The 20,091-nt window shown below is 64.8% G+C and overlaps 6 protein-coding genes across 6 annotated transcripts; 3 read left to right on the top strand and 3 right to left on the bottom strand.

Annotated features, from left to right (window-relative positions):
• Window positions 1-778: 778 nt before the first annotated feature.
• On the bottom strand, window positions 779-2,042 carry EMIHUDRAFT_103293 (hypothetical protein; the record flags this gene model as incomplete). Its single annotated transcript, XM_005767687.1, has 5 exons — window positions 779-859; window positions 919-1,182; window positions 1,292-1,354; window positions 1,454-1,700; window positions 1,750-2,042. 5 exons carry the CDS (start codon window positions 2,040-2,042, stop codon window positions 779-781), a joined length of 948 nt encoding a protein of 315 aa, XP_005767744.1.
• A 760-nt stretch (window positions 2,043-2,802) lies between these two features.
• EMIHUDRAFT_464468 (hypothetical protein) lies at window positions 2,803-4,349 on the top strand (the record flags this gene model as incomplete). Its single annotated transcript, XM_005767688.1, has 3 exons — window positions 2,803-2,955; window positions 3,025-3,840; window positions 3,871-4,349. 3 exons carry the CDS (start codon window positions 2,803-2,805, stop codon window positions 4,270-4,272), a joined length of 1,371 nt encoding a protein of 456 aa, XP_005767745.1. The 3' UTR covers window positions 4,273-4,349.
• A 2,535-nt stretch (window positions 4,350-6,884) lies between these two features.
• Window positions 6,885-9,165, bottom strand: EMIHUDRAFT_211471 (hypothetical protein; the record flags this gene model as incomplete). Its single annotated transcript, XM_005767689.1, has 4 exons — window positions 6,885-6,944; window positions 7,037-7,336; window positions 7,431-7,745; window positions 7,897-9,165. The coding sequence occupies 4 exons, from the start codon at window positions 9,163-9,165 to the stop codon at window positions 6,885-6,887; spliced, it is 1,944 nt and encodes a 647-aa protein (XP_005767746.1).
• Window positions 9,166-9,888: 723 nt separating this feature from the next.
• Window positions 9,889-10,913, top strand: EMIHUDRAFT_451710 (hypothetical protein; the record flags this gene model as incomplete). The annotated part of the gene is made up of 2 exons (XM_005767690.1): window positions 9,889-10,518; window positions 10,616-10,913. 2 exons carry the CDS (start codon window positions 9,889-9,891, stop codon window positions 10,787-10,789), a joined length of 804 nt encoding a protein of 267 aa, XP_005767747.1. The 3' UTR covers window positions 10,790-10,913.
• Window positions 10,914-12,026: 1,113 nt separating this feature from the next.
• EMIHUDRAFT_464470 (hypothetical protein) lies at window positions 12,027-16,682 on the top strand (the record flags this gene model as incomplete). Its single annotated transcript, XM_005767691.1, has 11 exons — window positions 12,027-12,694; window positions 12,767-12,875; window positions 13,035-13,128; window positions 13,261-13,385; window positions 13,456-13,933; window positions 14,009-15,256; window positions 15,345-15,380; window positions 15,456-15,617; window positions 15,723-15,908; window positions 16,022-16,286; window positions 16,361-16,682. Coding segments are annotated over exons 1-11 (3,660 nt in total), but the record flags the coding sequence as incomplete, so codon positions are not given.
• A 729-nt stretch (window positions 16,683-17,411) lies between these two features.
• On the bottom strand, window positions 17,412-18,185 carry EMIHUDRAFT_211474 (hypothetical protein; the record flags this gene model as incomplete). Its single annotated transcript, XM_005767692.1, has 1 exon — window positions 17,412-18,185. One exon carries the CDS (start codon window positions 18,183-18,185, stop codon window positions 17,412-17,414), a length of 774 nt encoding a protein of 257 aa, XP_005767749.1.
• Between the last annotated feature and the right edge of the window lie 1,906 nt (window positions 18,186-20,091).

Consider the following 20,091-nt stretch of genomic DNA (forward strand, 5'->3'; position numbering starts at 1 on the left):
GCACAAGCTCTTCAGCGATGCGCCTGCTGCACCCAAGCCTTTCAAGGGGGTCCGCAAGTCACTTTCCATCCGGCTCGGTGGGTCGAGCAAGGGGGGCGCGGCGCCGGCGCCGGCGCCGAAATCCGAGCAACCTCTAGCAGTGCCACCCCACAAAGCCGCGGTGGCCACAGCGGCGCATTCTGACGGGGCAGGTGCGCCGGCGGTGGCGAAAGCGAGTCTGTCAGCTGCTGAGCGGCGCTTGGCGCGGCTTGCTCGCGCCACCGGTGGGGGAGAGGCCGATCCCGTGCCGCTGCAGCCAAGTCCTGCCAAGAAGCGCAGGACGCTTTGAACTAGTTACAGTACCTTGGAAGTCATTCATGTTCGATGTCTTGGACGTCCTTGTCCCCCTCTGTCTCTCTGTATCCATTGCGCCTGACTTTAATATGTTGCTGTGTCCCATGGTCTTCTTCTGGTTTTGTATTATTCAACACACTAACAGCTTTATGTTGTGTTCGTTTTGAGCGCGTCGAGCGCACCCCGCGCCGCCCCAGGCTACTCCCGCGGAGGTGGCCCGCGCCCGGCCGCGGGGTCTCGCGCAGTGTCGTCCACACCCACGACCCAGCGATTGTCCAGTGACCACCCAGTGAGGGCAGTGTGGCGCGGACATGTACGTGTACTACTACTAGACGGCTAAACCGGGCGCTGTATGCGCGCCAACCGCGCCATCTCTGTGCCGAGTCCGAACCCGACGTCTCGGCCATTCATCCATCGGGTGTAGTCTCATCATAGCTTCTGGGCCTTAGCCGACGAAACCTTTCAAATAGCCCATGATGGAAACGGCCCACTCGCTTGACTTCGTCAGGGGGTCGAGCGGCTCCTCCTGACAACGGCAGTGCGAGTTTATAGCAGGCGTGAGGTCGGTGCTAATGGCGTGTGCACACTCGCCTCTTCCTCGGCTGCTGGCGCTGCAGCCGTCGGTAAATCTCGTGCTGCAGCCGTCGGCAAATCTCGTGCCCACAAGCCGGTCGGCATTCGACCCATGATGCCGCTCATGCCGAGACCAATAGTAACGCCCGCATCATACTTGCAGCCATTCTCGCTGCCCTGTGGCATGAACTGCATCTCCAGCTTGTCCCAATCCAAGCCCTGCTCCTCCATCACCTCCTTGGCCTTGGCGAGAATCTTTGGCAGGCCCCCTTCGTCCTACAAGTGAAAGCTTGCCCCTCAGAATCCGGGTTGGAATCGTGGATCATATCGCGCCTCGAATGTGGGCAGCCTCGCTCGCAAAGACCTCTCTTGTCAGGATCCACACATGGTGCGAGTACATGCTGGGCCATGACATCATCGTGTTGTAGTAGCAGTTATAGACGACCGCCTGGCGGAAGCGTCCATTTCAGGCCAAGATTGCCCCGCACGGAGCGGCCGAGAGTGGAGCTTAAGGGCGTGAAGTGTTGGGGCATCATAGGACGATCACATACGACGTGTAGTCGGTGGCCAGGATCTCGTACGGTGCTCCAGGCATGTCGGTGAACCAAGTCTTCGGGTCATAGTTTTCGACGCCAATGAGCTTGCCGACGGATGTGTCCACGGCGTAGTCGAGGTACCCGGTTCGGAACTTGCGTGTCGAGAGCTCGCCAGTCAAGACGCGGACCTTTTGCACGCCGCTATACACCTGCGCTTGATGCGAGAGCGTGGTCGGAGCATGCGCTTGGGAGGAACATCTGTGCAAAACTGCGTGCAATGGCAAGTGCCTTCCAGGCGCCCTTGAACATGCCGAGGAAATCGATTGTGCCCGCCTTGAGGGTGATTTCAGAATCGATGCAGCGCGACAGCGGGTCGGGGCGGTTGAGGTAGGCGGCAAACCAGTGCCCATCGTACTTTTTGGGTTCAAAGTCAGTCACGACGTCGCCGCTGTGTGCTGGACAGGAGCCGAGGTGCCAGTACTCGTCCATCCTAGACGCGGGGCGTCGCAGCGCTGTGTAGGAGAGAATGGCGAGAAGGGTCCCTCCCAGGAGCAGTCCTCCCGTCAGACGGCTGCGAACAGCACGCGGCCCCGATATCATGGCTGCCGTCGGCGAGAGGGGACGGACGCAACTCGTACGTACTTTTAGCTTACTGGGAGAAAAGAGAGAGGGGGTTGTCTCTCAACTCGTAGGTTCGAATGGAGAAGTGTGTTTGTGTGTGTGTGTGTTTCGTATCAAGAATACTCACTCACGCACGAATGGAGAATTCTAACATCACCTGTACCTGTGTCCGTGCGCCTTCGCGTTTCCCCCTCGCCCTTCCTTTATTATACACCGCTCCTCGGGCTCCCACCCACCCCCAGCCGCCAGCCGTCTAGGTAGGGGGTGATTGATTATTGAGGGGCCCGAAAATCGCAAACAATCGGCCCCTCTACCTTCTATCTCCTCACGGGGCGGTGCGGGCCCGCCCCTACCTACCTATGTGTCAAGTGTCTCAAAAAACCGCTATCTATACTCATTTATTCACGAGGCGACCCCAGCGGCCCGTGAGCTCTTGTCCCTCTGTCGTGCTGTGAAAACAGCAGATTTCCACCAGGGTTCCAACTTTTTGCGGGGTATGGTATGGTAGCCTCGCGGCCCAAAGGGTGGGGGGGTATGGTCCTGACCGCCCATCCCCGGTCTCCGGGAGGCTGGGTCTGTCAGCAGGCGGGGGGGGTATGGTCTCGAGGTGGGTTGCGCGAGTGTACCATACCATACCCCGCAAAAAGTCCGAACCCAGGCGCGGCGGTGGGGCCCGCGACGGCGGCGGAGCGGGCGGCAAGGCGGCCGAAGACCGGTCAGTACGCACTCGCCGTCTCCCATGCTGGGTGCTCCGACCGCGATTGCCCTCAGCCGCGAAGCTGTCGCGCTCACGCTTGCGTGCCGGCCGGCTGATGCTCGGGCTGCGGCCGCCTCGGTTGCTTCGTGCATCGCACGGGGCGACGGTGGCATTGAGGGCCGCCACGCCATCGATGTGAGCGGCGCTCGAGCTCGACCATCGTCACGAGCGCTTCGGGCACATCGTCAAGAAACGTACCCTTAGGTGGCGTTCAATCTGGCGCTGGCCGGTGCGGCCGACTCACCAGCGCTGGATATGCTCGCCGCGACCGCCGAGGCTGAGCTTCGCGAGCTCCGATGGCGGCGGCGCGGCTGGTCCAAGCCACGGTCGGCGTACACTCTGGTGCAGCTCGCCGAGAAGGCGGCGGCAGCTGGCCTCGCGGCGCCGCTCGGGCTGTTTGACATCATCGGCGAGATGCTGAGCGAGTGCGGTGAGTATTCCGAACTGGCTACGGACCTCCAGGCCGGCCGCTTTGGCCTCTCGTCGCCGCGGGCGGCGGCCTGGCTCTACCGCACCGCTCGAAAGCAGCCCAAGTGGTCCATGGGCGACGCCAGAGCTGCCGCGCAGCCTGCGGCGCCATGCGCGAGGCTGCCGCGGGGGGGCTCGCCTCTCGTGCTCGACCTGGGGTGTGGCTTTGGTGTCGGGGTGCTCACCGCTGCCGCAGCGAGCAGGCGCGACGGCGACGGCACTGCGTTCGTCGGCTGCGACCTCAGCCCGCTTGGCGTGGCTTTCGCGCGTGGCGTTGCCCGGCGTTGGCGCCTTGGCGACTCTGCCGCCTTCATGCACACCGACGCTGCCTCCGCCCTCGCCGCCGCCGCCGACGACCACCGACCACTAGCCTCGGCGCTGATCGCGTGCCCGACGCCTTACGCGGCAGCCGCGGCCGACTCGCGCAGCAGCGGCAATTCGCAGCTGCCGGAGGGCCTCGAGAGCGACGGGTTCCTCGGGCAGCCTCGACTGTTGCGCGCGGCGGCGAAGGCTTCGCCGCCATGCGCACACCGCGAGCCGCCCCTCGCACCGGTCAGCAGCAGCTCCTCCCGCTGCCTGTAGGCGATCGCGCCGGGCGGGACGCTGCTGCTCTCGTCCAACGCGGAAGACGTCGCGGTTCGCATGTCGGAGGCTGCGCTCGCCGCGGGGTTCGGGTTGCGGCCGGCCGCCGCCTCTTCGCCTCACCACTCCGCGAGTCGCGACGCTCTCCTCTCGCGCCGCTCGCGCCGCTGGAGAGAGGCGGGAGGCCAGCGGGCCGTCGGGGGCGCGTGGCGGATCGGCGCGAGTGGGTGGGAGCGCGGCGCGGGGGGAAGGTGGGGCGGTGCCGCGCGGGCAGTGGAGCGGCCAGCTTGGTCCGAGACCGAGCTGGCGCACGCCGTGGACCGGGCAGCGCTTCACAGGATGCTGCTTGTGAAGCCAGACGACGCCATGGCGCCCATGGCCATGCCAGACGCAGTCGGTTAACTAACCCAGCAAGGACCCCGTGTTGTTGCGGAAGTCACCACACTAACCGCCTGTTTTTCAAATTCAATGTACGTGTACTTTTAGCTTCCTGGGAGAAAAGGGAGAGGCAGAGGCGCGATTTCTAGGCCCTTGGGGGCCCTGCCACTCGGCGCTCTCTCAATGTATGTGGCTCTATTACGTACACTCCCGTAGGAGCACTGATTTTTTTGCCGAAAACTCTTCAAGTTTTGCCTTTTCTCGAGAGAGATTTTACCAAATTGTGAATTGTGTGCTAGAGTGCATATGCTGTCCCGCGTCCCGGCGGCCAGCCACAAGTAAACGAAAAGGCCGCTGCCTTGGTTTCCCGCGTTTCCGCGGTCGAACGCAGGCTGAACCTGCTACACTGCTGGCGTCGAGCGTCATGTCCAAGACTCCAACGACGTACGGATACACCGCCCAAGGCACCCCCATTTTTGAGCCCATCGTCACGAGCCCTCTGTTCGCAAGTGCTACGTTGACTCCTTTCGATAAGACTGTCTGCACCGCCGCAGCGTCTGTGCATCCGTACGTCTGTCCACCAGTGTACTCTCCTCGCACATCTGTCGGCGCGACATGCAACCCGAACGATATCGTCGTCGGGGACGAGGTCCCCATCCAGATCTGCGTCCAGAACGAGGCCGATATCCCACCCGGCCAAGCTACTCCTGAGAGTCAAAGCTTTGAGGATTATGTATCCTCAAAGTATCGGGCGCCAGCGGAAGCTAAACTGATGGCCGGCACCAACATCGAAGTCTTTCTCGCCGCCACGACCTCGTACGGAGACAAGTCACATCCGGGCGTGCTAGAGTACGAGGGATTTGACCCCGTGCCCGGCACAAGTGCCATTTTCGAGATGGGTGCCGGTGACCGTTGCTCGGACTCCACGGCCTGCGGGATCATGACTCTCACTAGTCCGCTCACGCTGCCTTCAGAGGACGGCATCAAGAAATGCCTCGGCACCATCCGAACCAGGGCGGTTGGCGTGCCTGAGATACTGCCAACGGGGGGCGGACACACAGGCGTGTCTTCTTTCCTGCCCCTCATCCCAACGAACCACCTTCTTCGGACAATCTACGTGGGTGCTGTCACCCGCGGTACGTCTATGCTCATCACCGACCACCGCTGTTTGAATGGCATCACCGCCGCTGCCCAAGGCTTCACCATTGCGGTTTTTGCAGATCCGCCATCGCCGTCACCGCCTCCAGCAACTCCTCCTCCAGTGCCACCGTCGTCACCGCCTGTTTCAATTGAGAAGGACCCGCACCTGCACTTTGCACACGGTGGTACGGCCGATTTTCGCGGCTTTCATGGCCAGCTCTACAACTTCTTCTCGGCGCCCAGCCTGGCCGTCAACCTGAAGACAGAGCATGCAACGTTTCCGCTGAACGAGGGGCGTCTCATCGTCAACGGCTCCTTTATCACCGAGTTCCACTTGGTGGCACGCGTTGGCACGTGTCGTGCGGGCTCAAGGTACTGCATCGGGGGCACCAAGAGGAAGTGGGCAAATTTCTCGCTTTGGGCGTCTGAGCTGAACGAGGACACAGCCCAAGCTCTCCACACCCAAGCCACCATAAGGAGGAGAGCTGCACCTTACCTGGCCTGACTGTAGGACAACTGGGGCTGGCAGGTCATCAACGGCTCCTGCGGTAGCGGTTGGCATAAGCTTGGCAAGGGCGGAGCCAAAAAGTGTGAGGAGCTCGAGATAATGATGCAAATGTCGACTGCGGCTTTTTTGCTGCCAAACCTCACGGTGCGTCATCAGCATTCCACTCGGAGCTGGGTGACTCGCCGTCACCCAAGGCTCTGGACTAGCGTAGGTGAGCGTGAAGGCGCACAGCACCATGGCAATTTCGGGACCAGCCCATCGACTAGATGTCAGCTTCAACGCCAGAGGGGACTACGCGGCGCGCAACTTGCCTCACGGTGCCTCGTAGTTGCCTAGTTAGTGGGAGGCCCTGTTCCCTGAGCAGCCTCGGTTTTCATAGGCATTTTTGGGCAATCCTTCTCGGTGACGGCGCCACGCCTTGGTAGAATCGACACCTATCCGCGGGAGGGCTACTTTACAACTGCGGCCATGGCTGAGGGGGCCATCGACGGCTCAGCCGAGACGTACCAGGTCACAGGTCCGTTTGATACGCACTTTGCTTTCTCGCGATTCGATGCCCCATACGAGACGAGCTTGCGCCCAGAGCTGATTTTAGCGCAGCAACCATCTCAAGTGGCGAGAGATGCGGCTGCCACCGACTGATGTGTCGTCGCAGTTGACGTGTACGAGAGATGTGAGAGAGCTGGGAGGGGAGGGCGTGGATCGGGGTGTGTGAGGGGGGAGACGAGAGCGCGCCTAGACGTGGTCCTGAGATGTATGTGGTATGCGTCCCCCTAACGGTAACGCACTGCCCCCACCTTTCTCTAGTAGAGTGGCTACGAGATGTGTATGTAGGGAGTAGAAGCAAAGAGGAGCCCCGCGCATGCACGACTCCGCAGGAGCGAAACCTCCCTCGAGCGGAGTCCCGTCGCCGTCCTTTCGCGCCGTGCTTGCGCAGCGCAGCCCTCACACACCTGGCCCCTCGCTTTCACGTTTTTGGATATTCCGTTCATGGCTTACTGGACACGGCCACCGAGAAGTTACGAGCAGACGTCTTCCGGACGCGGCCCTCTAAGCGCGCAGGGAGGTTGACAAATGGGCGAGGCGGAGGGGTGACGGGAGGCCAACACGGCTGGCCTCACGCCGGGAAAGGCGATCCACCTTCATTCGCTTCGTCTCGGTCATGAACTGCGCTAGCGGTGAGTGGTCGAGGCTTTTTTGTGCCACCTCGCCCACGAGATTCATCAAGCCCGAGTGGCGCCCCAGGAAGGTGCAGAATTCGTCAAAGTCCAGAATGTGGTTTTCGTCGAGGTCGTTTGCTGCGAAGGCGGCCTCGAGCTCCAGCTCGCTGATGGGCGCCGCACCGCGGCGCCTGCTCGCAGAGTGGTACGCGACGATGCGCTTGAGCGCGGCAAGCGTGACACCGCCATCGGCATCCAAGTCGCAGGTGATGAACGCGAGCTGTTGGGAGGTGCGGGTAGAGTTAGCCGGCTGGGCGGGCGTTGCGCTTTGTTGGGCTACTCGCTGTGGCGGCTAGTCGCTGAGCGATCATCACCTTAAGCTGGTCGAGCGGGTCGCATTTGCGCGATAGGACGGCGAGGCCCTGGACCAGCTCGGCAAACGAGATCTCTCCAGAGTCGTCGTTATCGAAGAGTCGAAAGAGCCGTCGTACCAGGCTCACGTTGTCTCCGCGCCACCCATGCAGATAGGGAGAGTCCCTGCGGCGTGACTGGTAGTGCTTCTGACGTCGGAGGCGCGCGATGCCATGCTTCAGATGCCCAAAGAGCCCCTTCATGAGGCCTGCCGCGCCTCTCGCGGCACCCGCCGCCTTCGCCACGCCCGCATCGAGCAGCTCAAGAGCGGAGCTCGACTTCGGCGACGAGGCAGCCCCAAACTCCTCCTCCTCCTCCTCCTGGTCGAGCGCGGCCTGAGGGTAGTGGGGCAGACTTCAGCGCGATCCCACGGACTAGCGGGCCGCCCGCTCGGGAGGGCTTGCGTTGCGCGCGCGGTCGCTGGCGCACCATGAACTCCTCGAAGTTGAGGGTGCCCGAGCCGTTGAGGTCGAAGGCGTGAAATCGGCGGAGCAGGTTGCAGAGGCCCTTGGTGTCCAGGTCGAGGATCGGCGCCAGCTGCTTGACCTCGAAGGTCTGCGCCACCTCTCGCCCGCCCTCGTGCGCCACCAGGGAGAGCCACGCATCCTCGTACGAGTGGCCAGTGCATGGCACCCCGAGCGCCTCTGCCATCGCCGCGCGCACGTTCGACGCAAACAGGCGCGGGTCGGCGAGCTCCTCGTCGGTCGGAGCGTGCGGGGGCAGGTACTCGACAGTGAGCGAGTTTGCAGGCTGCAGCATTGCGTACAGGAAGATCTCGTACCCCCGCACCGCGCTCGACACGTCGACGGGTGTGTGGCCGTATCGGAGCAGCACCGGCTGGACCGGCTGGCCCACTCCAAAGGCGCCTGCCTTGAACTGGATGAGCGCCGCGCCGTTGGTGGTGGTCCCCTCGGGGAAGACGAGCAGGGGCGGCCAGCCGGGCTCCCGGCACCGAGCGCGAATCGTCTCCGCCGCCTTTGCGCGCGACTCGGCGGTCTGGCGGTCCACAAAGATGGATTGCATCGCCTTTGCCACCCGGCCAAAGATTGGGATCTTTGCGATTGCAGACTTGGAGAGGGCCATCGGCATCTCCTGGTACGTCAAGAAGAACATGTCGATGAGCGAGTAGTGCGGCGCCGCCACCAGCACGCGCGGCCGCTCTCTCAACGCTGCCGGGTGCTTGAGGACCGGCACCCACCAATAGCCTAGGCACCAGAGGGCGACGCGAGAGAGCAGCCGTACCGGATAGATCACCGCGCGCCGCGCTGGGCCGAGCGGACGCGTCTCATCCGCTCCGATGGTGGCGACCACCGCGAGCGTCCCCACCACCGGCAGAGAGACGAGGAGCACCGCCACTCGCAAGGGAAAGAGCGTGACGCTGCACAGAGCCATGCGCAGGTAGTCGCCCTTCGAGAAGCTGAGCGGCCGCTTGCCAAACGGGTTGGTCACACGGGGCACCCGCTCGGCGATGTGCACCCTGGAGCTCGACTCCCGTTTCGCAACCTGCAGGGCGCGCCTCGGGCGCGCGGGGATCCCCGGACGGTGGGCCGGCCACACCAGGTACGTGGCATAGGCGTAGGCGACGAGGCTGGCGGCGATGGCGGCCCAGCCGCTGTCCAAGCGCGAGGCCGCCTGCAGAAGCGATCGCTTCGTGGTGGACACGAAGCCCTCGGCGATTCGCTGCCACGCGGCGAGCATGGCGCCAGAGGACGGACGACGGCCGATGAGTGTAGTTGGCTGGGGATCGGTGAGCGACTTTCTTTTTCGCATCTCGTGCCCATAGATGGGGGTCTGTTGACCACGGTGACGCCCTATGCAATAGGTAGGTAGGTCCGGTTTTCCGCCCCAGAGAAAGAAAGAAAGAAAGAAAGAAAACACACAACCCAAGGGAGGGATGGGAGAACGGCACGCCGCCACCACACAGGGATTTTAAGGAGAGGAGTGTGGTGCGCTAGCCGTCGCCCACCCTGGGGAGTCTGCCTCTTCGTATCTCTTTTCGCAGTCTCTCGCCGCTTCTCGCTGCAACCTTCATGCCACCTCAGAGAAAAAGAAAGAAAGAAAGAAAACAGACAACCCAAGGGAGGGATGGGAGGACGGCACGCCGCCACCACACAGGGATTTTAAGGAGAGGTGTGTGATGCGCTAGCCGTCGCCCACCCTAGGGAGTCTGCCTCTTCCTATCTCTCTTCGCAATCTCTCGCCGCTTCTCGCTGCAGCCTTCATGCCACCTCGCGGTCGTCCCACTCTCGTCGTTCTCTCCCTTGTCATTTCCTCCTCTGTCGCGTCGTTCTCTTCTGTCTCGTCCTGCGACGCAGAGAAGGCCCTGCAACAGTAAGTGCCGCGTCTTTTTTCGCTTCGCTGCACGGCCTGCGGAACCGGAGGTGCTTTGCCTTGCTTGCTTTGCCAACCCCATACGTGTGTATGCTATTCCTGCTCGCCGCATCGCCGCCGCCGCTCCGGCGCGCTCCGCCGGTCATGCTAAGCTCCGCGACGACGGCCAAGTCGGCGCTGCGCGCTGCATTGGCGGCCTCGGACGGAGAGCCCAAGGCTCCGGAGGTGCTGGCAGCCATCACAGAGCTGGAGCCGTTTAGTATACCCGAGCCGGCGCTATCGCCGCTGTGGGCCGGCGACTGGCGGGTGATCACCAAGCCCGACTTTCCTGACTCGCTTGGCCGGGACGCCGCCGGCCGTTACAAGTTCTCGCTCGGCCGGGCCTCGTTCAACATGTTTGCACCGCAGATGCTGCCGGTTGCCATCGACTCGATCCTCAACCCGTCGTCCGCGCCGGCTCCCGGCTCGCCCGGGGCATACGAGGTGATCGTCAAGTTGGACTTGCTGCTTCCCGACGCGTCGCCGCTGGCCGCAACCATGGAGAACGTCGCTGAGTGCACGCCGGTCGACGGCAACCCGGGACGAATGGCCGTCAAGTTCGGCGGCGGCTGCCTCAGGCCGGCGGACGGCGCACCCTCCGAGGCGTGGCGCGACACCTTTGCCGCGCCGGGCTCGAGCGCCGATCTCTCGCGCATGCAGCGCTTCCAGTTGTGGGTGGCGGTGAGTGGCCACCACAGCAGCTGCACGTCCCTTGCTCCCAGCCCCAACTGCCCAGCCCGTCTCGCCGCTCATGCCTGTGTGCTTGCGACTGACGCAGCGTCGGCTCTTCGGGCTGCGGCGAGCGGAGGAGGTCGCCGCCGACGGCACCATGACGTACGAGATGCCCCGGGCGCCAGAGGGCTACCTCGACATCCTCTTCCTCGACGAAGACCTGAGGGTGACGCGCGGCAACAGAGGCTCCATCGTCATCGCCGAGCGGCTGCCGGGCTGATGCGCCGAGGGGCCATGGGCGGAAGCGTGCAGCGTGTGGTACACGAAAAAAGGAAGAAGGCACAAACAGCGAATGGTTAGAATATGTGTGGTTTTGCTTCGATAAATGTGGAGAAGCGACAAAAGCGAGCGGCGTGTGGTATGAAGAAAGGAAGTAGGCAAACAGCGAATGTGGAGAATATGTGGTTTTGCTTCGATAAAGAAAGAAAACAGACAACCCAAGGGAGGGATAGGAGGACGCTGGACGGCACGCCGCCACCACACTTTGCTTCGACAGAGATTCGAAGCGTCCCGCCCTACGTCAGTAGGTCGAGGTCCGGGCTCCCCTACTCCCATGTTGACGAAGTAGACAGCTCCTTCCCGAGCATTGAAATGTGTGCAGAGGGCCTGGTAGATGACCGGACCAAAGCACTGCACACCGGAACCAAACACTGCATGCACTTGCCCGCTTCCGGCCCCGCTGTGCTCTTGGAATGCAGGTTGCAGCGTTGCATGGCACAGGCAGTGCGGCAAACGCTGATGCTCGGTCATCATCACCTCCGTGCTTGTCCCTGCAGCCATACCGCGTCAGTTAGCACTGTAGGCGAGAGCACGCCGAGCACCGCACTCTTGTTGCAGCTGCCGAGGGTTGCACGCGTAACTGCTGTGGGCGCCCGCGAGAGGCGCGCCATGTTTTGTTCTCGGTATTGCAATATGAAAGAAAAGATGCCCGCTCTCCCGCGGAGCACAGGGAGTTGTGTGGTGGCGGCGCCTGTTTTCTTTCTTTCTTTAGAGAATTACGCGCAGTAACTCCAATCACGTAGAACTCCAATTAAACAAAAACTCAGGCGAAGAAGAATCTGGCATAGCGTGAAAGCCCCGCGAAGCGTTCACCGTCGTCTTGTATTCCAAGCACTTGGAGCAAGCATAAATTAAAATTCTTCTGAGTCTGCTGTGAGACAGGCTGGGGACGGCGGTGCTGATAGTGGTGGCTGTGAGTCGCTCGCCGGATGCGCGAATAGGAGGCTCTCGGGCGGCGTGGCGTGGGGGGTGGGCGGTCGCGCGGTTCCGGCCTCGGTCGAGTCGGGGGGCCGGTCAGGCGAGAGGCTGGCAGCCACCGTCTCGGCGCCGCACCGCAGGCACTGGTAGGACGATTGCGTTATCCCGCAGCAGATCCGGCCCACCCCGAAAGAATGGGCCTCCGCATCGTTCCAGACCTCATGGGTACAGTCAGGCAGGTGGGACGAGAGAGGGAAGAGCACGGCGATCAGCGGGTCACAGAGCTGGACGATGGCGTCCAAGCGCAAGGCGGCCGCCGAGCATACGGAGGCGCAGCAGCCAGGCGCCGGCCGGAGCATGCGGCAGCGCAAGAATCAGGGCCCGTACGTGGACGACGACCCCAGCCTGCTCGCGTCGCTCGCGTATCTCGAGGCGGAGCACACTGCCCGCCCGTACCGCGTCGACCAAGAGGCGGCCACGATGGCGGGCTTGCAGCCGCACAAGCTGCACCCGTTCGAGCGTGCGTGCACCGCGCTCCCCGCCAAGCTCAAGCAAAACGCCGCCCGGCTCACCACAATCCGCAACCACATCCTCGGTCGGGCTCAAAAGACACCATCCAAGTTCCTCACGCTTGCGGACGCGATCCGCGGGCTGGGGAGCGAGTTTCGCGGCTCGGGGGCGCACGCCGCGGATGCCGCCTCCGTCTACACCTGCCTCAATCACCACAACTACATCAACGTCGGAGTGATGGACGACCACCCGCAGCGGCTGCTCGGCCGCGCCGGCGGGGGGTGCGCTGCGGGCTTTCCTGAGGGCACGCGGCTGAGGGTAGTGGTCATCGGCGCCGGCGCGTCGGGGCTCGCGGCAGCGAGGCAGCTCGCCCTGCACGGGCACGAGGTGATCGTCCTTGAGGGGCGAGAGCGGATCGGTGCGCGGAGAAGTGCAGGTGCGGGTGCGGCCGCAGACCCGCCCGCACACGAGGGCATGGGTGTGCGTCTAGGCGGGCGGGTGCACACGGCGAGCGTGCGGGGCGCGAGCGTCGACCTCGGCGCCATGGTCGTGACGGGCGTGCCCGGCAACCCGATGGCGGCGCTCGCGCGGCAGACAAAGTGAGCGGGAGGCCGAGGGGGAGAGAGGCCGAGGGAGAGAGAGGCCGAGGGGGAGGGGGCTGCGGGCCAGTTCATGCGCAGCCTTGCAGCCTCTCGCCACCGCTTGGGCGCAGTCTCGAGGCGGGACGAGGGCGCCTCACTCCTCGCTGCCGCGGCTAGGTCTCGCATGCACCTCATCTCGAGAGGATGCCGCATCTACGCCGCCGACGGGCGCAGCCCTCCGGCCGAGCTTCTGCCCGGGCCCCGAGGTGCCGTGGGGTGAATCGAGATTGCCCGAGCTGTAGGCAGCCCGTGGACGACGAGCTCGACACGGCGGGGAGGCAGCGGCGGGGACGCGGCCAGAGGGCCGCCCTCCTCGCGACGCGTCCCCGACACGTGCCCGTAGGCGATGGAGCAGGAGTGGAACGGCCTGCTGGATGAGTGCAAGGCGACTTGCCGCCCCGAGCCGGCGCCCGACGCATCGCTCGGCGCGACCCTGCGCAGGATGGTGCGCGAGCGGCGCGAGAAGTGGCGCGCGGCGCTCGACGAGCGGCCCGCGGCACGCACATGCCGTGCACGCGTCTCTTTTGCTGCGCGGTAGGCGCGGCCTAGCGCAGCGGATCTCGGCGGCGCGCGCCGAGAGCGGCGTCGCGCGCGCGCGGGACGAGGCGGGAGCGTGCGCCGTCTCTCCACACCGGTGTGAGGAGTGCAAGCAGTGCTTCCTCACGGTGGACAAGCTCGACCGCCACCGGCTCTGCTGCTTGCCCGACCCGTCCGGCGTGGTCGTGCGCTCGGAGAAGGCCTTCTCGGGCTACGAGGGCGTCGTCTCGTCTCAGATCCGAGACAAGTGGGAGGCGTTCCTCGTCTCGGACCACGGGTACGGCCGCAAGCGGCGCCGCATCGGCGAGACGTACGAGACGGCCGAGGCGGCGGCGCGCGCCTACGCCACCGCGTGCCGGGAGATGCTGCACGCCGAGGCGGCGGCGCAGGCGGAGGCGGCGGCGCAGGCGGAGGCGGCGGCGCAGGCGGAGGCGGCGGCGCAGGCGGAGGCGGCGGCGCAGGGCGAGCCAGAGGTCGAGGCGCGGCCTTACGACGGCGGGCCGGCGGCCGGCGCCCCCGCAGTCTCGGCTGAGCCGCAGCCCTCTCGGCCGTAGGTGGCTAGCCAGGTAGGCCACAGCCAAGGAGACTTACCGCCGCCGGAGCCGCCGCCGCCGGAGCCGGAGGGAGAAGTTGTGCGGCCGAAGTCTGAGCCGGCGGCGCCGTCAGCGCCGGAGGAGGCGCCGGCGCCGACAATGCCGGAGGAGGCGCCGGCGCCAACGGCGACAGAGGAGGCGTCGTTTCTGTCGGCGCCGCCATCGCCGCCGGCCGACGACGAGGTTGGCGCGGGAGGCGGCGGGCGGGTGCAAGAAGAGTCTCTTTCTCGCTCGGAGGCGGGGGCGGAGTCGGAGCGGGAAGGCGGTGCTCAGACGGCGGCAGGAACGGCAGCGGGCGGCGCCGAGGCGGGAGGGAGCGGCGGCGCAAGTATGGGAGGGAGCGGCGGACGAGGCGGCGGCATGGCGGGCGATGCACCGCCCGGGTTGCCGTCCGCCGCCGCCCCCAAAGGGCCGCCGGAGGCCGCGTCCGCTCCGGCCCCGCCTCGTGTGGAGGCCCCGCCTGCGGCTCCCGCCCCCGCGGCGTCGGGCGGGAGGACCGCAGGGAGGACCGTCTCGTTTAGCTGCTCGAGCTGCGCCAAGAAGCTCATCCTGCGCCTGAGCGCCTCGCAGCTCGCCTCGCCCACGCCCATCACCTGCTCGTGCTCGAGCTGCGGCTCCGTCTTGAAAATCAACCTGCCGCCCTCCGACAAGGCGAAGCCGAAGCCGCCGCCGCTGCCACCGCCGAGCGCCGCGGCGCCGGGGCCGTCTTCGCTCCGCCCCCCGCCCGCGCCCAAGCCGGCCAAGGGCGGCGCAGCGCCGAGCGCGGCGCCGAAGACGGTTGAGCGCACCTTCCAGTGCTCGTGCGTGAGCTGCGGCGCCAAGCTCCGCTTCACGCTCTCCTGCCCTCCCAACGCGTGCACCGCCTCCACCAAGTGCGCGATGTGCCACGCCGAGCTGCGCGTGCGCATCCCCTCGCTCAAGCCGCCCGCGCCAGGCGCCGATCCGTCCCCCGGCGCCAGCAGCGAGCGGACCCGCGCGTGGGCGTGCGGCGTGCGGGACGCCGCCTTCGCCGAGGAGGAGCGGGAGGACACGGAGGCGCCGCTGCCGCTGCCCGAGGCGCTGCTGCACTGGCATTGGGCCAACCTAGAGTACGCCAACGGGACGCAGCTCCACTCCCTCTCCAACCGCTGGTGGGACGCCGACGACGAGTTCGACTTCGGAGGCGGCCACTACCTGCTGCCCGACGGGTACGGCGGGCTGCTGCGCAAGGTGTGCACGGCCGCACCACCCACGGCCCGCACGCGTCCCACTTACCGGCGCGCCCCAGACCTCGCACCCCCCCCCCCCCTCCCCCCAGGTGGCTGCTGGCCTCGACATCCGGCTTGGGCACGAGGTGAGGGCGTCTCGAGAAGGGGCGTCCGTGACACAACGACGCGCCCGTGACACGCCCCCCCCTCCCCTCCCCAAGGTCAAGACGGTCAAGAAGGAGCCGCGCGGCGTGCTCGTCGAGGCGGTCAACGGAGGCAGCCCGGTCATCTTCACGGCGGACGTCGCCATCTGCTCGCTCCCGCTGGGCGTGCTCAAGGCCGGCGCGGTGGTGTTCGAGCCGCCGCTCCCGCCGCGCAAGCAGGAGCCGCGCCGCGCCGCAGCTGCCGCGCCGCTCCTCTGCCCCTCCGGGATCTTGTGGAGCCGCACGGCCAGAGAGCCTTCTCAGCCGCTCCCCGCCGCCGCGCAGGAGGCGATCGAGCGACTCGGCTTCGGGTCGCTCAACAAGGTGCTGCTCGGCTTCGAGCGGCCCTTTTGGGAGGAGCGCGAGGGCGGCCGCGACTTTTGGGGGTGGACGGCGCCCAACGGGCGCAGGCGCGGCGAGGCCTTCCAGTTTTGGAACCTGCAGCGCTCCACGGGACGGCCTCTGCTGCTGGTGCTCCACGCCGGCCGCGCGGCGCTTCGCAAGGCGCGCGCCCCTCTGCGCGAGGCGCCCGGTGGGCAAGAGGCACCGCCGCCCCTCCAGCCGCCCCCCGTCGCCGCCGGCAGGAGGACACGCGCGAGGAGGCGAAGGAGGCCGCCATCCGCGCGACGATGGACGCTCTGCGCGCCATCTTTGGGGAGGAGGCCGTGCCGGCGCCGACGCTCAAGCTGGCCACCCAGTGGGAGCACGAGCACTTTTCGCGCGGCGTCTACTCGCACGTCGCCGTCGGCGCGACGGCGCGCGACTACGACGTGCTCGCCGAGCCGCTGTGGGGCGACTCGCTCCTCTTCGCGGGCGAGGCGACCTCGCGCGAGCACCCGGCGACGGTTGCAGGCGGCCCGGTCCACGCATGGCGCGCGGCCCACCGCCTCCAGCGCTCCTTCAGGCGTCCGTCTGCGCGCGAATAGGTGCCTTCCTCAGCGGCTTGCGCGAGGCCGGCCGGATTGATTGCGCGCTGCACCCGAAGCTGCCGACGCAGCCGGCCGCCGCGCTGGCGCGGCGAGGCAGCGCGCCACGGCCTCCGGCAGCGGCGCCCGCGCCGCCCGCGCCGCCCGCGCCGCCCGCGCCGCCCGCGCCCGCCGCGCCAGTGGCGCCCGCCGCGGCAAGCCCCGCGCCCGCCGCGCCCGCCGCCCCAGTGGCGTTGGAGCGTCCTGTGGCAGCGGAGCGCCCGGCCGCTGTGCCTGCGCTGCCCGTTGCGCCGCCGCCCGCCGGGTTTCCTGATGCACTGGCGGCCGCGTCGAGCACGCAAGCCGCGCCGCAAGTTGCTGTCGCGGCGGGAGAGCCGCGCCCCGGCGTGCTCTCTGTTGGGTAGGCACGCGACGCGGCACAGGGGCAGTGCCAGGCGCGCGTGCGCGCGCGATCTGCCGCGAGGCGTAATCTCATGGCATGCGGTGTGCGCATACTTCATACTACAATGGAGCTGTCCGGCTGTTCGCAGAGAGGGAGGACGATCCAGCGCGATACCTCATACAGATACACATACGTACTTCGGACGGAACGTCGTGTTGTTGGGCCGTGTCGCGCTGACTAGAGGTCGGCTATTCGTGAGACCGTGTTGGTTCATGGTTGGCCGCGAGAGATCTAGCTCCCGAAAGGCGAAACCGTCGAGCCGTAGAGACAAGAGAGCTCTAGCGCTCCCGAAACCGTCGCGCGGGAAGCGGGATCGGGGGTGTCAACATACAACAACACGACGTTTCCCACGACACAGAGAGGCGACCGCGTGGCACGTGCATCGTGCTGCATGTGGCACTTAAACTTACTGACAGACAGGGCCGGGGGGGGGCGCGGGGGGGGGGGGGGGGGCCCCTACCCCCCTTGCACCTGAAGGGGGGAAGTCCGAACCGCGTGGCTTGTGTGGCCGCCGAGGCAATCACTACACTGCCTGGATTCGCCTTGCAAGCCTCGTCGGACTCGGAGGTGCCAGATGGCCCCAGATCACTCCTCCCGAATTGGCGATTAGACGATGCACTTGTAATGCCAGACGCCGGTCTGGTCCCCATCGCGCCATGGAGCGAAAAGTTCCGTTGTGCCGGGGCAGCAGTCGACGTGGGTGTCGGTAAGGTACGGGTCAAAGCCCGCAGGAGTGCACGCGGCAGGTGGGGGAGGCGGGGGCGGTTGGATTCCGAAGGAGTCTTGGAACGCCCTCACCTTCTGATTGGCGATCCGTACCTTCTTTCCCAGATCGATGAAGACGGTCCGCGCGTTCTCGGGTAGATCAGGCAGGGCATCGTAGATCTCAAGAACCGGGTCGTACAGATCGTTCAGTATGTCGTGCTCAATATTCTCACCGGTCAGGTAAAAGGGCGCCGTCACAGCAACGGCCGTAATCTCGTCTTGCTGGGCGGGAGAGAGCGAGTCGATCCAACCATCCGGTCTCGCAATTTTTGCGTTGCAGTCGAAGGAATTCAGCGGCACGGAGTCGCTCGCTCGGAGTCCGGAACAGTACTCTTGCAACTTAGTCAGTCCATCCTGCAGGAAGTGGACCTCAACCCATAGCGTGAAGATGTCAGCAGGAACTGTTGGTACTTGAGGAAAATCTCCACCATCTGGAACAAGCATGAGCGCTTCCTGATATGATTTGCAATCGGCGATAGATAGAATCACCTTGTGTCGATTTGCCTTCGGGTCCGTGAAATTTGAAAGGTGGAAGATGTAGTCGCCAAGTGCCTCAATGGAGTCATTCGGCGGATCCGATGTGACTCCATTTGTTGCAATTATACTTCGTGACATCCCTTCCCGCCGCTTCCGTGCTTACCAATGCGCTAAAGTCAGCTGAGCCCCCAACGGTCGTACCGTACCCGGTGTATGCGGCGGATAGAGCGGCACCAATCTCTTCCCGTTTCTTGCTGTCGTATTCGGTGATTTGAACTTTCGCAGTGGCTGAAGCAAAAGCGTAATATCCCGAGATGAAATGGGTGCCATGTTCGTCGTGCCACTCCTTGGAGCCCTCCTGGGATCTTCGCTTTATCTTTCAGCTCTCGTTCCACCGATTCCAAGAACGGCTGGCCATTTGCCAGAATCTCCTTGCACCTAGGTCGCCCGGTCATATTCCACCCACGCGTTGGTCTTGAGCAGGACGGACGACGAGGAGCCGCTCTGAGTGGAGCTAGTAGAAAACGAGGCCCTCATCTTTGTGCCCCACCCACCCAGAGGCTTGAAGGTCTGCATCTGCTTTGACCGATTGTGTGTATCCCTCCGATTCCGTGATGACATGCTGCGTGTAGGGATCCCTAGCGCGTTGACACGGCATTTGTTTCGGGTTCTTTTAAGTTCTGCTCGCATCTCAAGGTAGAAAAAGGCCGGAATCTTTTCCGCGCCATCGGGAAAGCTGATTGATTGATTGAAGTGCACATGTCTGGATCCTTTGCCCTTCGTTTTTGGAAACGATGTCTGACGGTTTCGTAAATGGGCACGCTGGCAAGAATGGATGCAATCAGCGCGTTGTTTTCGGATTGGGCGTCAGGGTTGAGCGGCGGCGGCGGCGGAGGGAGCTTGTGTCGGTCGTCGCAGTGTCGCGAATGTCGATATCAACGCCTGAGGGTGTGTGCGAACGGGGGGGGAGTCAATGGGAGCTGAGGCGACGCCACGGAATACCAGGAGCCCGGCACGGGAGGAGACTACGGGAGGGACTAGGTCGGGACGCACGCTGTGTGGTTGGAGCGGCGAAGCTGGTGGCAGCGAGGGCCGCAGCGAGTACGACCAACTTGGCGAACGCCATGGAGCGTCCGAGCACGAGACCCGTATGTCGTGTCAGAAGGAGGAGAGTCGGAGGACCCGTCGTCCTGCACGCAATTTTACTGATGATTACTCGTCCCGTTACGCCCTCAGAAAAATAAAAGTGCGCTTTCACGTGTCAGGTAGACCTCACGTGCAGCGGTCACTCTCTGTGTATGTGTGTGGACGAAGAACAAAGATGAGAGAAGTACACGGCACGCACGCATGGGCCGCACTACTCGAGTAGAGGGTGTGGACCGTGAGTTGTTGACGGAAATCGAGGGACGCGACCCACTTCGCACAGACGGTCCCGCCCGCGCCTCGCCGCCATGACGGGTACACGACCGCGGCTCGTGTGCGTGTACCGTCTTTGTCCGGAGTGAAAAGTCCAACGCGCTCGTCGGTGGCGGCTTCCCTCAACCTGCGCTGCGCTCGGCGAACCTCGACAGCGCCTTCGGTGGCATGCAGCTCTTTGCGCCTGAAGCCTGGAGAGCAGCTCCTCTGCTGCTCACACGCTCTGCACAGATGGCACAGCCTCCGTGCGGCTGCCACAGCTGTGACAGCGATGGTCCCGCCCTCACTGGCCCTCAGTCACTTGTGCTGCGGCTTGTGTGAGCGACACTGCTCGGCGACTGCCGGCACACTGTGAGACCATGGGTGTCAGGTAAAACCACGCTACCAGCGCTTGGGGTCACATCGGCCCCGAGGTCAGATCCTTCTACTCTGTTGATGACCAAGACTTGTCTACTCGCTGGAGCCGAGCAGGAGGGCCCAGCGCACAACCCCAGTGCAACTCAGGGTCCACACCCCGCTAGAGCTGTGCGCTGACGAGTGGTCGGGGCCCGCACGAGAGGCAGATTTTGTGTATCTCCCGGAGCAGGCGGACATCGCTTCCAGGGAGGGGGGCGCCCTTCTCTCCCCG

Source organism: Emiliania huxleyi (assembly GCF_000372725.1).
Source record: "Emiliania huxleyi CCMP1516 unplaced genomic scaffold EMIHUscaffold_48, whole genome shotgun sequence".
Taxonomy (NCBI): Eukaryota; Haptophyta; order Isochrysidales; family Noelaerhabdaceae; genus Emiliania; species Emiliania huxleyi.